The 18,287-nt window shown below is 50.6% G+C and overlaps 1 protein-coding gene across 1 annotated transcript in view; it reads right to left on the bottom strand.

The window, feature by feature from the left end:
• Window positions 1–18,287, bottom strand: part of DCPS (decapping enzyme, scavenger) — a 33,170-nt gene that overhangs the window by 7,089 nt on the left and 7,794 nt on the right. Inside the window, exon 3 of the mRNA XM_010986264.3 lies at window positions 3,894–4,039. Within this exon, the coding sequence (XP_010984566.1) occupies window positions 3,894–4,039 (146 nt within the window). The remainder of the gene's footprint in view (window positions 1–3,893; window positions 4,040–18,287) is intronic.

Here is an 18,287-nt window from a genome sequence, read left to right as displayed (position 1 = left end):
TGTTTAGGCTCTTCCTGCCAGCACTGTGTCTGTGCCCTGCTGTGACCTCACAGGCCTGGTCCGCATCTGCCCCCTTCCCTGCCCACAGGCCTCGGGAGAAGGGCCCCGTGGGCCCCATGCCACCTTGTTCAGGACCACGGGCAAAGTGAGTCGGGCTGGGAGCTCCTTCTTGCAGAGGGGCCCGCTACGGGCCAAGGCAGGGCAGGCCTCGGTTCTAGACGGTAACGTGCTGGGTTTCTCTGCCTGCTGGGGGTCTTGTGAGTGGTGGGGTTCGCACCTCTGCCCCACTTGGAGACACAGCTGATGCGGGCCCTGCGCGACAAACGCCACGTGGAGAGGCGATGACACCGACTTTTCCTGTCAACCCCGGGCTGCCAGCTCTCTCTCACCCTTTGATCAGCTGCTGCCAACAGTCTTCAGAGGACCCTTCCTTGGGTGCTGTGTGGATCCCAAGGACGTCACTTTATCATTAAGGCCCTGGTGGCCTCTCTGAAGAAGCCAGCCTGCAGGAGGTTAAGATAAGAAGGCCCCTGTTCTCACTGGGCTCCAACCATGGGCCCCGCTCCTCTCTGCTTCCCCAAATTCTGACAGCCCTTTGCAAACGTGACTTCCCTCCGGGTCAGTGAACTCTGTGCCCGACACGGGAGAGAGAGCCCCGCTGGAGCACCACACAGAGGGCAGGAGCTGGGCGCACGCTGCTGTGCCTCCGCATCACAGTCATGCAGGGCCTCGAACTGACCGAGGGGTGGGTGGGAGGCCAGGGGAGCGACACGGCCAGTTGAGTGCAGGGCTCCTCTGCCCACTCCCGGGAGTGCTGACAGCAGTACCAGCGAAGGCCGAGACTCACCCCGCGTCCGCGTGCTTGGCTTTCGGCCACCAGGGCCAAGACCAAGTGCAACTATCAGAGAAGGAGGAAGGAGAGGGGACCTGCCCGGGAATATCAGGGCCTCAAGAGCCCCTGTTAGGAGCCGCAGGCCAGTCACGACGTGGTCGATCCCCAGAAAAGAGGGGCTTTCCCAAGAAAGCCTGGCGGCGCCTCTGCCAGGGCCAGAGCAATGACCGTCCAGCAAGTCAGTGTCCCGAGGAGGCACTTCCTCTCTGACTGGAAATCTCTCTGGGAATGTGCGACTGGAGAAAAACGCCAGCCGGAACCTGAGCTGAAGCGTCCCCAAAATAAAGGGGACAGAGAGGTAGCATCCTCCTCTCCGTGAAGAGCCCTGTCCTTTGCCCCCAGATAAGCAGCTCCTGCCTCCAACTGGAGGCACCTCTCTCAGCTTGCACTAGGACCCCAGGAGGGAGGTGCTGTCATGGCATTTTCCAGACATGGAAATGGGCTCAGGATGCTCCAGGATGGCAGGGCGAGTGTCCACATGGCTGACGCTGAAGTCGACATCTGGTGACTCACGAATCGACACTTTAGCCTGACGCGCTCTGACATCCAGGAAGCCTGCCACATTTTCTGGGGGGGAATTACAAGTACCTCAAATTTGAGAAGACAAATAGGGTAGCTGGCTAAGGCCACAGATGCTGGGGCCAGACTGCCTGGATTTGCATCCGCCTCCAAAGGGCTGTCGTGAGGATCCGATGAGGTGACGCACATAAAATGCTTGCAACAGTCCCTGGCACCCTGTGAGTACTCAGCAAGTCCCAACTGAATGTCCACCCTGCTGTCCCCACCCTGTGCTGGTTAACGATGCCACTATCTACCATTCACCACCCAAGCTAGACCTGGAGTCACCCCAGATCCTTCCCTTGCTGCTCCACATCAACCAGTGTCAACACCCTGCCTCTTACAACACAAGGGAAGCCCCTGGGGCCTCTGCCCTAGTTCAGTCTTCCTGCTTCTACCCTCACTGCTTCCAACTAACTGGTCCTTGTCGCCCACATGCTTAAAACCGAGTATGGGACCCTCATCACCTACGGCAACGGTTCTCAAACCTGATGGTTAGAAACAGAGAGGTTTTTTCAAAAATGCAGATTTTAAAATCCTGGCCCCTGCCTGCCTTTTTCTGTTGTCTCCTGCCATCTCTCCCAATGCATCAAGGGATTCCAGCCCTCTGTGCCTCCGTTCCTGCCCACCCCTCTGCCGGGGATGCCCCGTCTGCCTTGTCCACCTGGCACACTTCTCTTTGTCCCTTAAGACCCAACAGGAGGATCCTTTTCTCTGTGTAGCCCCCCCCTCCAGTCTGGGCTGATCACTCCCCCTTTGTGTCACCACTGTACCTCATATACAGACCACCGAAATGCTTATCCCTTTATCATGCAAGTCTCAGACTGCAGGTCTAGCCTCCTTACAAGACTACGGGGACGTTATCAGTGTTCACCTTGCTGACCTTCCAGAGCCTTGCACAGGGCTGGTGCAGAGGAGATGCCCAATAAACACGACTGCTGCCAATTAAACTGAGTACCTGTAAATTTGCCAGGGACAGCCGAGCAAGGATACATGAGTACTCTTGTCAGACAGGAGCTGGAAGAGGAGTGGGGTTTTTTCTATTATTTTCCAAGAGGAACTGCATAGTGGTCTATAAGAAGGTCTATATGTGACTAATGCCAACTGTATTAAAGGCTTCTTCTCTTCAGTCCCACATATGTGCAACCAGTGCAATACATTCCAGGAGATCCCCCGCCACCCCGAATAGCAGACCCTGTCTAGGAAGATGGAGATTTACTTCCTTTCCACTTAGAAGACAGAGCTAGGATTTCTTTTTTAAAAAAAAGGGGGAAAAAAAATCAAGCCAGTGTGAGCCAGAGGGGCCTCGTGCAATACTGCAGAGGGGAATGTGGCTCCCAGCCGGGCCGGGTCTCCCCCAGTGGGACAGAGGGCTGTTGGCACACGGGGCCTCCGGCAAGCCCTGCAAACCTCCTGTACTTCCTCCTCCCAAGTACAACCCACGTCCAGCGCCCTCACCCCCAGGGCGCCCTCCTTGCTCCTGGGCCTGGGAGAAAGAGCTGTGAGTCTCCCATGTTAGAATAGCTGCCACCACTGTAGCCTGAATTTCAGGTGAAATGCAGAGAAACGCTGAGAGACAGGAGTGAGTGATGAAGAGATGGAGACAGCGAAAGCCACAAGTGAGCAAGAAAACAGCTCATCCATCATATTCTCTCTGAGCGTGCATGTGGGGCCAATCCCAGGCAGAGGCTCTGCTTGGCGCTGGGCACAGACCCAAGGAGAAGTGGGATCTCTTAGCAAAACGGCCTCGTGTCTGGCCCAGTGGCTGAAGAAGCTCAGAAGAAGCTTCCAACTCGCAAACACAGCCCTGAAAGAAGAGGCCCCACACCAAGCCCCCAGGTCCTGCCCTCTGGAGTGAATGCAGGGGGAGCGAGGGAAGGGGAAGTTTCTACCTGGGACTCAACTCCTGGAGGCCGGTTTGCTGCACGTGAAACCGGGAAGCAGGGTCTGGATGGGGTGGACTTAACCAGCAAGGGTCTTTACCACTCCCAGACCCCCAGCCAGAGCCATTCTGAGACTACATCACGGCTACTATAGAGTAGACAGAAACTCTTCCTACGGACCAGACTGCTTGGAGATCCCAGGGCGCCTTGGCGGTGCGCTCAAGTCCCTCATCAGTGACGGTGACCGTCCTCTGTGAAACAGTGACCTCGCCCCAGCACTTTCCACGCCCCGTATCCTGCTTATGCTTCTCCCAGCACTCACAGCCTCACGTCTTGGGTGGTTGCACACATCTGCATGCTGTCTGTGGCCCGCACAGGAGGGAGGCCCCACGAAGGCCGGGACGCAGGCGGCTGTGCTCTCTGCTGTGTCCCCACCTGTGCTGGACGACAGCACTGGCCCATCTGTGGTGCCGTCTCCACAGATGCTTGAGAAGACACACTGGCCGTGGGGACGGCACTCCGAGTCTGACCCCTGAGTCTGACCCCCTGAGGCCAGTCACCTGGAGGCTGAGGCTCTGGGACTCCAGGTGGGGCAAGGTGATGTTCCTGTAGTCGCTTCCAGTCTCCCGGACCAGGTGGAGGTCCTGGTGCAGGTATTTCTGCAGGTGCGCCTCTGTGGCAGGGTAAACCACGGTCGTCTTCACATCTGCAACGACACAGCACGGCCCGGGGCCAGAGTTAGCCCCCAGCCCCGCACTGTCCTGCCACACCCTGGCCCCACAGGCACCACAGAAAGGAGATGGCCCCCATCCCGTCTTTGATTCCCTAACAAAGGGAGCCAAAGGCTAAGAAGTTATATTCGCTTGTGACCCACCCCCACGAGGTGCTTTGGGCCGCTGAATTTGTGAGCTGAGCCACATTCAGAGTCTGGAAGACACAAAGTCTTCCTGACAGGTCACTGGGCCCCTCGTCCCCAACAGAGCCCTTCCCTCTTATTTTCTGGGCACAGGAATGAAAGGTTTCTGGCTCTTCTCATGTACCAAACAACCAGGTCTGTGGCTTCCTGGACTCAAAGCTGAGAATCTGGTTTAAAGCCAAGGAGCCTCCCTCAATGCAAAGCAGTGCAGAACAGCACAGTGGTTAAAGATGCGGACTCTGGGGCGGGACTGTCAGAGTTCGAGTCCTCGCTCTGCCAGCTCCGTCCCGGGGACACAGACCCCAATCCGTGCTTAACCTCCCTGGGCCCCTACTTCCCTACCTGTCAGCTGAGGGTAACAGCAGACCCTGTGTCACAGGGTCGGGAGGACTGGCAAGTTAATACCCGCAGAGCTCTTGGAACAACGCCTGACACGTAGGAATACTTGAGTACTGGCTATTTTCAGTCCCGGGTTTCTCAACCTTGGCACCATCGACATCGTGTCAACATTTGTGTTGTGGGGGCGGTCCTGCGTGTTGCAGGAGAGTTAGCAGCATCACAGGCTTCCACTAGAAGGCTCGTTAAACCCTCTCTCCAGTTGTGACAACCATAAATGCCTCCAGACACTGCCAACTGTCCCCGGGGGGATAAAACTGCCCCTAGTTGAGAACCTCTGTTTTCATCAGCAGGAAACCAGGTAGTTTTTCCTAAACAGACTCTAGGCAAGGGTCCTGATCCAACACCACCTGGTTCTGGCTAAGTCCCTTTCCCGATTTCCAGTAACATCTGCTACAGCTGTCACCACTACTCTAATACTTCTGTGCAGTGCTTCCACATAGATCCTAAAAGCAGGACAGGAAAACAGTGTCTTAAAACCAGTTGGGATGTTTTCAAAAGACCCACGTCCTCCCTGACTCTGGATTCAGAGGTGCCCTCCAGAGAGGGGAGCAGTGAGCAAGGGCTTTTTAACACTCTGGGAAATTGTCAGGTTTGCCTACATACCTCGAGACCCAGCTCAGAACCACTAACCCAGACTTTCACAGTTGGTCCGAGGACACAGGTGATTTTAACGCTCGTTTCGCGGGTGAGTGTGAAAAGAGGTCACAGGGGTTCAAGACTTTTCCCACAGCACGCCGTGGGACGGGGCAGAGGCAGCACTGGACCACAGCCTCCCCACCTGTAGCCTGTGCTCTCTCCACCCCGGCCTAAAGGCCCAGGGCCGTCTTCCAGCAGCCGGTGGGGGCGTCCAGAGGCGCGACGGCAAGCACACGACATCTGGTGGGTGTTGACCCGCTCCGGCAGGTGAAGTAGCACGAGGAAATGTGGGCGGATGTGTGGCTGGCCCCTCCTGGGCTGTGCCACCTTGGGTCTATTATTTTAACTTCTGAGTCAGCTTCCTCATTTGTTAAAGGTGGTCATAAAAATCTAACCCAAAGAGTTGTTGACGTTAAACAAAATGTGTCACCTGAACCACTAGAGGAGCTAAATAAATGTCACCCCACTTCCTGGGAATCTCTGGATCTGACTCGGAAAGGGAGGCACCAAGGCCTCCTCACAACCCTCTGGCCACGTCTCACTCCACCACTCTCTAACTGCTCAGGGTCACAGGCCAGAGGTCAGAGGTCAAGCACATCAAGAGCTCGGGAGGCAGGAAACTGCCTGAAATAGATGGAATGTCACTGCCTTGGCCTCTGCAGTGGCCCCTAAGAAATCCCATGGGATCTGCAGTGAAGCCTGGTGGAGGACGGATGGAGATTCCAGTCCCAATCAGCCTGGGTTCAAATCCTGGCTGTGTAACCTTGGGCACATGAGGAGCTAATGAGCAGCAGGCAGGAAGCCTTTAAAAAGTACCCCACCCCAAACACACATGGAAAAGTGCTCCCCAAATGCTGGCTCTTACTCTTTCTGTGTCGCTGTGTTGCCTGGGCAGGGTGGCAGGGACAAAAGCCCTGAGCACTGGTGTGGGGGAGATGGCAGGGATCATGGCAGAGCGGACGCCAGAGGAGAGCCTGGCCTACTGGCCACACACACCCAGCCCTGGGCTCACGGCCTGGGCTCCCTGGCTGCTCTGGGCAGAGAGTCACTGGGCCTGTGGGATGCCTGCTCGCCAAGGCTGGTCAAAGCCCGCCCCAGCCACCCGCGGGGAAACAGGCCCCTCACGAGGCCAGCCCCTCCCACCCACCCCACAGGGATAAATAAAAAAGGCTACTTTCCAACTGCTCACTTCCTGCTGACCTTCTTCACTTCCTGAGAAACCCTGCCCAGAGGAGAAACCCCCTGCTGCACCCTGAGCCCCGTCAGAGCCCGTCACTCCACGGCCCAGCCTCGGTCAGACCACAAAGCCCTGGCCAGGAGCTTGCAGCATCAGGGCCCGCCCGGCTGGGACAGTCCCCTCCTGAGGGGCTACCCCTGCAATCTCGCACCAGACCTCCCCCAACTTCACTGATCACCATTCTCCGCTTGGACCTCTCTGCTCCAGCCACAGCGACCTCCCAACACTCCCCCTCACTCATATCAAGCCCGTGCCCACCTCGGCCTCGCACCAGCTACTCCAGGGCCAGGCCAGCCTCCCACCTGAGTCATGGTTGCTCTCTCCTTCATTCAGGTCTCTGTCCAAAGGTCAGCTCCTCAGAGTTCCTGACGGCCCCATCACGCCATCTCCTTCACTCATCATTACTTCACAATGGAGTGGAGAGTTACTGTCTGATTCCCCCATTAGATGTACCTTCCAGGAGGACAGGGATTTTGTCTTCCTTACTTTTTTATAAATCATTTTATCCCTAGCTTCTGGAATAGCACATGGTATCCAGTAAGCCCTCAACAAATATTACTGAACAAATGAATAAATGAATCTGGACTTTTTAGACTTTAAGCCCAAGAAGGAAGAGCCCTTTGTCCCAAATGGGAATAAAACCTCTGAAAAAAAAAAGTCAATATATTTCCCAATGCTCTCACTGGTAGCCAAAAGCAAACACTGGTGTTTATTTAAATGACCTGCAACTGAGCTTCACAAGGGAGTCAATGCCCGGTAAGTGCTCAAATTATCGGGTGAAAATATGTTGGGGAACAGGATATCCATGCAGAGCCTCAAAAATATCTCCCTAGAGATTACTTATTAATAACAGAGGGGAGACACGAAGTGATCGGAGTTAACATCACTACTCATGGGATGAAATGACATCACGTGCCTCCTGGGACGTGCCACGGTGCACCGGCCAAAAGGCATAACCCAAATCCAATCATGAAGAGACATCCGCCTCCCACACCGACTTCTGCACAACAAGTAGCTTCACAACTCTTCAAAAGTGTCACAGTCACGGCTGAGGGACTACTCCAGGTTAAAGGACACCAGAGACGGGACTGGATCCAGGATGGGGGAGGCCAGCGGAGATTGGGGGGTGAGGGTCCTGCTTGAAGATGGTATTGAAACATTGGTAAAATTTAATAATGCTCTCCACATTAAATGATAGTTTTATATAAATATGAAAGTTCCTAAAATTGATCACTTTACTCTGGTTCCTAGGACGTGCTTAGCAATGGGGGTTATGACGTCCGCAACTTACCTTTCAATAACAATAGTAACAAAATAATATTATTATTACATGTAGATGGGGAGAGAGAAAAAGGAAAGGATGCCAAATGTTAACAAGAAGTGAAGGCTTTTTAAGGGAGTTCTTTGTACTGTTCTTACAACATTTCTGTAAGGCTGAAAATTTTTTTTCAAAATATAAAGTTAAAAAAAAAAAAAGGTGTCAGTACCCTCTGGACCCTGGGCGCTAATGGCTAGCAGATGTGCTGGGCACTGTTCTATGCCTTGTACGTGTAGTAACTTACTCACTCCCCACCTGCAGCGTGAGGCAGGTATTGCTATGATCCCCACGTCACCCACGAAGCTGAGGCTCAGGACTGGGGTCCAGCCATGCGGTCAGCAGACCCGCCTGGTGCCCTCTCGGTAGCAAGCCAGGCAGCAAGTTGACCTAAGGGGCCACCCGCCCAGGGTAAGAAGTACTTGGCACCTCCCAGCCCAGAAGCTTTTCTCTGTGGCTGGAGAAGCACCAAGAACTTCCTGACCCTGCCCTCTTGCTCGCTTTTTTTTTTAGAAAGCGGTTTTTTTTTTTAATTTTTAAATTTTTTATTTATTTTTATTTTTTATTATTTTTTTACCTGCTGACATACTTAAAATTAAAAACTCCAAAACCCATCCCTCAAAAATGTTCACAATCTATTGAGAGAGCTTCCCTGACATGCCTTGTAAAGCCTCCTATCCGTCATACTTTTTCAAACTTTGCTGTTATTTTTAGTTTAGGGTGTGTTTGCACATAGGTTAAAGGTGAAATGAAGGTGCTTTTAAAATGCTCCCTGCTCCTTCAACTGAGCACCATTTTCAACTTTTTCAGCCATTTCTTTGGTTCTGCACTGCCAGAGTTCCAAATGACAAACATTTTTGTATCTTGTTCCACCTTGATTTTTCAGTTTTATCATTACTCATTGGAAGATAAGTATTTAGGGTTTTTTTTACCAGCTCTCTACCAAAAGAGCCTGGGCACGAGTATGTATGTACATACATCTGTACGCACGTACACACACACACAGCGTGCTCTTTCTACCCCTGCCCTCCCAACACAACCAGATCACGATTTTGAATAAATCCATATTCAACATCAACACCATTCTGATGACGTAAATGCTATCTACTGCTGAAAAGTACACTAGGACTATTTTTCCTTTTCAGCACAATTGTTGGTTTACCAAGGTAGTATTTATTTTTTTTGTTTACTTTTCTATAAACCTGTCACTAATTCATCCCCACATCCACTTCCCATTTTATGAAAAAAATCTCCTCTGGATGTCCTGAAACTCATCAGGCACGAGAGCAATGGTATGTTCACAGAGCCTCTGACCTGCGCCAGCAGGTGCCCTGTGCGGAACTGGCCCCAGGGCTCCGGGCCCTGTCATCCTGGATGGTCCCGCTCCCTCTCTCTTGTGCTGGGTACCTCGTTTCCTGGATCCACTATCTTCCTCTTTCACATTTATGTCTTTATTTTGCTAGACCCATGGTTCTCAAGCTTTAGCGTGCGTCAGAACCACCTGATTCAGGATGTCTGGAGTAAAGCCCTGGAAGTGCATTTCTAACAAGTTCCCAGATGCAGCCGCTGCCACTGGTCGAGGGACCATACACCAAGAACCAACAGCACTGAAGTACAAACTCAAGATACTTCTGGAGATATGACCCAAGGGAGATACATTTAGAGACTTGGAACATCTGAAAACGTCTTTGTTCTACTGTTGCACTTAATTAGGAGCTTGGTTAAAGAGTTCTAGGATGGAAAGCAATGACCCCCAAAGTCTGAAAGCACTGCTCTATGACCTTCCAGATTGTAATGCTGCTGTTAAGAAGTCTGAGGTCATTCTGATCCCCAAACTCTTGTGCTGGCCTGTTTTTTTCTTGCTGTCCCCCATGTCCTGATTGTGTTTATGCATCTTGGAGTGGGTTTATTTTTATCCATCATGCTGGGTAACTGTTGGGTCCTTTCTATCTTGAAAATCATGTTCTTCAGCCTTGAGACTCTTATTTCTTTGATCATTTGCTTCCCCATTCTCTCTGCCCTTTTTTTCTGGAACACTATTTGGATATGTAACTTCTTCAGTTCACTTTCCAGTTTTCTTCTCTCTCCCATTTTCCATCTATGACTTTCTGCTATACTTTGCAGGAATCTGTCTTCATCTTCTACTCTTCTATTGAATTTTTCACTTCTGCTATATTTTTAATTTCCAAGAGCTCTGAAAAAAAATCCTTATGGATAGTATCTTGTCCTTTTGCACGTATTATAATTTCTCTCTGAGATTAATGACAGTCTTTGAAAATTTCTTCTCCCTGCATGGTTTCTATCTCCTCCAAGTCTCTTTCTTTTCCTTCCTTCCTTTTACTGGTCCTTTCATTGTTCAACTGAGACTCCGCTCAAAAGTCTGGCTACCTGGCCTGTCCCCTGTCACATGCACGAATACAGCAGTAAGACGCCTACAGGAAGCTTATGGACAGAGGGGTGCTCACCTAGAGCTTCATTCTAGGATGGTCAGGCTACTCCTCTGCATGACGGAGCCCCCAAGAGCTTATGGCTTTTCCCTTGGGCTGGTCAGATTCCCCACAGAGGGCTCTGTCATTTCATATGTGAAGGGATGAGGCTGGCGGACTGCATTCGAGTAATGAGGAAGAGAAGCAGGTGGGCGGGGGGTGGGCACAGAGTCAGCTCAACACTGACGGTGTGAACCTCCACTTAGGCCCCTACGTTTCAGCACCGTGGCCCCACCTTTACCTGCACCTGGAATCTCTAGACCCTCTGATTTAACCTCTCCAGGGACCACATCTCTGCAAAAGCAGCCTCCAGTCCTGTGACATGGCAAAGGGGATTTAGGCTCAGATTCCTCTCTGCCAGCTCAGGTTCCCAGCCTCAGACCTGCCAAGTCAGTTCCTCCTCCTCCCTTCGCTTCCTCGCTTTGTCTCCTCTCCCTTCCTCTAGTCTTTACGGGGTCATTTTATTTGAAAGTAATTCCTTTCATGTCATTTTTAGCAGTGGTTTTAAAAGGAAGTGGGCGAGCACTTGAACTGCCCCCTTTTAACTGGAAGCCTAGCTCCCTGTCCTTCTGTCTCCTTTCTCAGCTGTTTATTGCCACTTGACCTATTTATTTGTTATTTATGGTTCATCTCCTCCAACTGGATGTAAGCTTCTTGAGAGCAGAGGCTGTGTTTTGTATGGCGGGTGTGCTATGCCTAAAACAGCACCTGCCACACGTGGGCCCTAATATGGTCTGTAGAACAGAATATGTATTATGCCATTTCATTGTTAAAAGAGTGTGTGCATGTACAAATGCAGACACATGAGCACACACAGAAAAAAGTCCAAAATTCAGGACATATTTCAAGATGTTGTGACCTTATCTCTGGGTAGTGAAGTTCTTTGTGACTACAATTTTTATTAAGTTAGTTTTTTGGGGGGTGTTTATTACATTTTCTAAAATAAATATGGATCACTTACATAACAAATACATTAAAAACAAGCCGCCCCTTAAAACTGAAGCCCAGAGAGGTTAAGTAATTTACCCAAGGTCACACAGTAAGTGGTTGGGCTGAGATTTGAACCTGACTCCTCAACAGTTTCCCCATGCCACAGAGCCATCCTCTTTCAGGCCTTTCCCTAAGAAACCTGTGCTGCAGCCATATCCTCCAAAAAGCAACTCTATCAGATAGGAGAAACATGATTAGTTCCAGCCCCTCCCGGAGACACATAAACAGCCATCAGCAAAACCAAAGAGCACAATGAGGTGCCAGAGCAATGAGAGCTGTAGGCTGAGAGGTCCGGGAGGATGCCAGAGTGAGCAGAGGCCAACATGATGCTCGCTGTGATGCCCCCGGGAGCGCAGGAAGTAGAGGCCCGCTGCTGTCAGCACTGGAGGGCTGTCTGAGGAGCAGCAGCACGGAGTACGCTGCAGCCAGACGTGGGCTGGGACAGGCTCGGGAGGGGTGCACAGAGGGGAGAAGACAAGCCTCTCACAACAAGGAACGATGGCTGTTGTACTGACGATGGCGTGTGGTACCAACCACCCTGCCCCCACCAAATCCAACAGTGTGGGATCGTGGGGCAGGCAGCCTGGGGTGGGGCGGTGGCGGCCTTTGTGGGGCTTGGGGCAGCAGCTCTTTCTCTACAGGGATGTTCTGGCGGTAGGAATAGTCACACCAACACACCACAGATGAGCAGCCGCCCTGTCCACACCTGGTCCCTCCCTCCGCAGCGCAGGGCTGGTGTGCCGCTGGCTAGCACACGGCTCGGTCCTGCCCGTCAAGACCCTTCATTAAGGTCTTCTGAAACCCTTCTCCAGTAAATGAAGCCAGCTCTGTTCCCCCCACTCCCCCCTACTCCAGACACGAAAGCCCAACTGCCTCCAGAGGCGAGAGGCAGGGCTGTGGAGAGGAAAGAGCAGCTGCCTTTCTTGCTGTCTGCCAAAGCTAGCTTAGCCAAATCCCCAGGAAAATGCTGTTGCACATGAAACATGAAAATGCAAACCACAGACAGTCTGCTCAGCTTCCCATACACATGTTCAAACAAGACTGCTTTCCAGCCGTCGCTGAGGACTTCTGCATGATGAGGTCATTTCCACGGCTCGGCCTGTGGCTTTTGCTCTCCCCTCATTATGATGAGCCAGTTTCAACTTATTTGACCCAGATGTGTAGTCCCAGGGGAGCAGGGAAGAAGCGACAGCAAAGCATGATTGGAATGGGAAGCCACCCTACTCCCCCCACCGTCCACAGAGGCTAAGCAGAGCCATGCGGGGGACGGGCTGCGAGACCCAGGCTGGTAGGGCAGCCCATCACGGCACTCAGAGAAGGCTGGCAAGGGGGGAGGCTGGCGGAGGGTCTCGTGGGACTCGCATTTTCCTTCCTCTTCTTGGGGTATCTCCCCTGGCTGGATGGACACCCTCCTCAGCCCTGGTGACCAGCGAGGGCAGGCCAGAGGCTGGAGAGGAGGCCAGGGCGTGGCATCCACAGTCCCACGCTGCGGGAAGCTGGAAGTACTCAAGTGAGGCCTGATGAGACCTCCAGATCAAGGATAAATGGGGCTGCAGGGCGCGGTCGGGATCCTGCTGGAAGCCTCCAATGCCCCACAGCAAACCTCCAAACCGCTAATTACCTGTCTCAATGAAAGCACAGGGATGCCCCTGGAGACAGCGGAGAGGCACATGCTGATTTTAGCAAGACCTTGGATCTGACAGGCTCCTTCCGTCTCTCCTCAGTCCTCTCGGGCCCAGAAACTGACAGCCCGGTGGTAACTCTGAATGCAGCAGCCCCACCCAGGGGTTACTCATATAGAAGGTGGTCCTCTAGGGATGGGAACTGCCCCTGCTGGCTGGCTATGTGGTGCACAGCTCTCCACAAAGTTCCATCTGAACAAAAGGATGAGAGTGACATCTAATGAGATAACAAGGCTCCTGGCTGACAGTCCTGGCCTTAGAGCTGTGAGACCCCCATCCCCACAAGCAGAATAAACTGTTCTGGGGTCAAGCAGACCAGACTAGAAGAGATAGTAGACTGAACACTTAGGAGGCCCAAAATATGGCCTGTCTCTCAACTTCCTGTCTAAAGGTATCTCCTTACTTCACTCTGAAAGGAGCACAGGTGCCAGGTCTCAGAGCAACACCGATGTGCCCGCCATCCTGTGTGTGTCGGCGGCAAGGGAGGAGGAGCCCACTAGGAGAGGATACCTCCCCTCCTGGGGGGCCAGGACAATTGGAATTCTGGGCCACCGCTCACTATGGATCAGAACCAGGCTGCCACAGGCTGGAGCCAAACACTGAAGTGGAACCAGCTACCCTGCTGCTAATCTGCCTTCACCCACTGGTCCAGAGGTTAACTGGCTTTCCGCTGACTGGAGCCTTAAGACTGCCACAGAGTCTTGGGACTTTGCCTCGTCTCTGAGAGAGAATGAGAGAAAGAGAAACAGATAAACAAAAGGAGAAAGAGAGGACACACTAGTCTTGTGGTGGCGGCTACATCTCACTAGCTCAGGATCCATTCACTTCTGAACAAGCTCTGAATGCAACACCTTTTCCTGGCCTCCTGAAAGCCAGGAGTTTAAAGGGAGAACTCAACAGGGTCCTCTGCTCCCAGTTGGTGATGGAGAAGACGGGGGCACAGAGGAGGCAGGACTCAAGGGCTCTCGGAGCTGAGGTGGCAGCAGCAGGAGGGCACGGGACAATCAGACAGCTGAGAGGGGCAGGACCCAGATTCTGGGTCAAGAATTTCATTCGTGTGGTAGGGACATTTCCACCTTAGAGTGTCTGCCTGTCGTTATTCCACTGTCCTTCCAAGCCCCAGAGGGGGCCCCAGCTCGTTGGTTTTGAAAGCTCTGAAGCACCGGAGAGAAAGGTAGACAGAAATTGGCTATCTTTAGGTGTCTTCAATGGATGGAGACCCCTGTGGGCTCCCTTGCCTTTCCCCTGCCCCATTAGTGAAGCCCCATTTCAACGCCCAGCTAATGCCAGGAGCCCACTCCACAGCTCTGTCCACATTGCTGCCCTCACCTGGAACACCCCTCTACCGCCCCGTGTCCAGGTGTGCACACTCCACCTCACTAGCTCCCAGCAGCACCCGCCGCGGCCAGGCACTCTTCACCGGCATCTCACAGGCATGTCTCTGCAGGCAGGTGTAAACCTCCAGTTTGGGGTCCACATATTTGGGGGTACGCAGTACTTGCTGGTGAACTGACAAGCCCCACGCATTCAGGCTGTGAAGTAAGGAAGCAGCCAGAGGCCCCAGTCCAGGCTAATCTTTTGATCTGCTTCTTTGTTTTGTTTGTTTGGTGATGAGGTTAATATCCTAAAAGATATCTATCTATCTATCTATCTATCTATCTATCTATCTATCTATCTATCTATCTATCATGTATCACATGAGGATATTCTCAAAATAATTCAGAAGTCTAACGCCCCAGCTAATAATAGTTGGGTGCTCAGGATTTCAGTCTTTTCTTTAATGAATTTACATTAAATGTGAACATATCTACATACAGGTCTTTTTTTAGCACAGGAGGGAGGACCCTTTACGGGTTACCTGGGACCTCAGAGACCCCCCCACGACAGTCCACGCAGACCGTCCTTTGGAACAGCTGTGCAGTAGCCCATGCTATGCACACACTACACCTTCCCCCTTCTCCACACACACAGGGTCCCTTAGACTGTTTTTGTCTTTATTTTTCATTTTTTCTATCACAAATAATGCTGTAATGAACATTCTTGCCCCTCTTTGTGCACATGTATGAGTGATTATTTGAGTCAGATCCTGGAGGTAGAAATGCTAGGTCAGAGGGACACAGGTTGTACCACCACGGCTCTGGCCTTGCCTGGCTTATAGCCCACCCACTGCACGTGAGCACCCAGCACCCTCTCTGTGCAGGGGAGTTTGGGAGAAACGAGGGGTCTGTCTCAGCTCACCAACACCGGCTCCATCTGGGTTTGGCCTCAATGGGGTAACTTCCCTATGGTCTAAGCTACCTACACCTACAGAGCCCGTCCAGTACATCCACACATAAGTGGAAGGCCCCCGACCCCTATTTAACAGCGACTCTCAGACCGTTCCAAAAACCCACTGCCGTGGCAGTAATGAATGACAGAGGGGAACAAATCCACAACAGTGTTGGGAAAAAGACTGGGGAGACAGCAGAGAACAAGAGATTGCAATTCATTTCCTGAAGTTAGAAAGTGGAAGGCAGGGTGTGAGTGGATAAGACCGCGGTGAAGGGAGCTGCGACTTGGAGCATCCAGTGGGCTACATGGAGGTGACCGCCAGCATCACCATGGGAACCCAGAAGAGGATGTGGGCTCCAAACAAGCAGGGACAGAGGACAGGATGGGAAACAAAGCTGGAAACTAGGACCAACCACAGGGTCCCTCTGAAGAAGAACTGTACCAGTCGGCTCCATCCACTGCCCGACCCTGAACCTAGGGGCAGCACTTAATGCAGATGAAAACAGAGGGCTGTGATCCAGGGATATGAACCCTTGGACTGGAGCAGGGGTAGGCATACTCTTCTGCACAAATTTGACAGTAAATGTTTTAGGCACTGCCGGCTACATATAGTCTATTGTATTCTTCTTAATTTTTTTTTTTAAATAAGCCTCTAAAAATGAAAAATCCATTCCCATCTTTCGGGCCATATAAAAGGAAGCAGGCAGATGCGGCCCGTGAGCTCTGGTGGACTAGAGCACATGCAGGCTGCAGAGTCAGCCGGTGCCTCCAGAGAGCTGGGCAAACCGCACACTCAGGCTAGGCCAGTCGGCTGACCAGCCTGCTCCCCGTCTGCACGGCACCCGGCAGCTACCTGTCCACCAGGGCCTACTGTGGGGCTAGACCTACCTATCAGCTCGCTAGACCTTCAGCCTGGTTCTTCATTTTAAAAAACAAATGAACTAACATTCACCAGACATTAGGGGAAAACCAGCAGCCTGAAAAAGAATGACCAAAATAAACAACCAGAACCAGATCCCAGAAGAAATGGGATCATTTAAGGGTCAGGAGATAATTTTTAAAACAATTCTAATTAGTGTCTCAGAGAAAGTCAACCCAATTTGGCCTCTGTGAAGCAAGAGCAAGATGCTATGAAAATGAAATAATCAGAGGACCAGAAGGAAGAAAACTATAAATGTGGCTCCCAAATTAAAACCTTCCCTGGAAGGTCTGGAGGACAACGTCAAGACAACAAGACAGACCATAGAAAGACAAGACAGAGAGGGGAAAAGTGAGAAAACAGAAGCAGCACATGGGATCACCCTAGAAAGTCTAACAATTAACACGATTTCCAGTAGGAGGAAACAAACCGAGAAAAGGAAGTTATCAAAGAAATAATTGAAAAACGTTCAGAGTTGAAGGCTGATGTAAGACTTTAAATGGAAAGGGTCCAAAAGTGCCTAGAGGAGTGAATGAAAAAAAAAATAAATTCCAGCCTAGTAACAGCCTTACAAAACTTCAGTAGACTAAGGATGAAGAGGGCATCCTATACGCTTCCAGAGAAGGAAACAAAGCAAAAATGAAGTCAGAGAAATGAGAATTGAAATGGCATCAGATATCTTATTAGCAACAGTGGATGCTTTAAGTCAATAGGTAGATGCCCTTAATGTTTGAAGGGAAAAGAAATTTAAATTCTGTATTCAGTCAAAGCATCAACTGAAAGCGAGGGCAGCTGCAGAGCAAAGGGAACCATATTCAATATCTTGTAGTAAACTGTGGTGAAGAAGTATGTGAGAACGAATGTTTGCATGTTCCTGTGTGACTCAAGTACTGTGCTGTACACCAGAAACTGATACAACATTGTAAAATGACTGTACTTCAATAAAAAAACATATATATATATATAAAGGGAGGGCAAAGGAAAGGACTCAAAGTTTACCTCTCATGTATGCTTTCTGAGGAAGTCCTTAAGAAAGCACTTCAGCTAAATGAGAGAGTAAAATAAGAAAGAAAAAGACACAGCATCCAGAAAATAGTGGCTCTCATCCAAGAAAGCTGTGGAGGGGAAGTCAAGTTGAGAGTTAAGAGAGGGCCTCAAGAATCAGCTGTCCAATCTGGAGGGGCAGGAACAAGTGTTCTGGAAACAATGTTACAGGAGGGAAGAAACTATCATATAACACACTATTAAAACTAAGTGACTACCCAATTTCACAAACAGAACAGCTCTTTCTCACCTTGAGGGTGTTACGGGCTCATAAACCCATTGTGAGTCATAAATGCATTTACTACACCTAAGCTACAGAACATCATAACTGGGCCTCGCCTACCTTAAACGTGCTCAGAACACATTAGCCTACAGCTGGGCAAAGTCATCGAACGCAAAGCCACAAAATAAGCTACAAGGATGTACTGTACAATATGGGGAATATAGCCAATATTTTATAACTATAAGTGGAGTATAACCTTTAAAAATTGTGAATCACTACACTGTACACCTGTAACATATAATACTGTATCTCAACTATACTTCAGTTTAAAAAACGATGATACTGTAAAATAAATACATAAATAAAAATTTTTTTAAAAAGAAATTAAGAGAAAGGAAAAAAAATAATCAAACACAAAGCCTGTTTTATAATAAAATGTCAAGTATCTCATGTAATTGATTACTGTACTGAAAGTGAAAACCAGAATGGTTGTCTGGGTACAGAACGGTTGTAAGTGATTTGCCCTCATGATCTCGGGGCTGATGGGGAGCTATGAGATACAAGGACGGCTAACAGAGAAGTTGGGGGACAGTAAAGGACAGAAGAGGCGCTGGAAAGGGAAGACTGGAGGCTTCTCACCATACTCACCTTGGACAGAGTGATTCAACCTCGAGTACATGGAACAAGGACTAATGGTTTCAGTATATTTAGGATTCCAGAGGCGATTAAAAAAACATTGAAAATAGTAATATAAACATCAAAAATTGAGGAGGGAGAGTGAGAAAAGTACAAAGGAGCTAAGCCTTTCATCTTCCACTGTGGGAAACTGATAACCT

Source organism: Camelus dromedarius, chromosome 34, assembly GCF_036321535.1.
Source record: "Camelus dromedarius isolate mCamDro1 chromosome 34, mCamDro1.pat, whole genome shotgun sequence".
In the NCBI taxonomy this organism is placed as follows: domain Eukaryota; kingdom Metazoa; phylum Chordata; class Mammalia; order Artiodactyla; family Camelidae; genus Camelus; species Camelus dromedarius.
The sequence above is the reverse complement of the archived record's forward strand: the minus strand, read 5'-3'. Positions and strand labels throughout refer to the sequence as shown.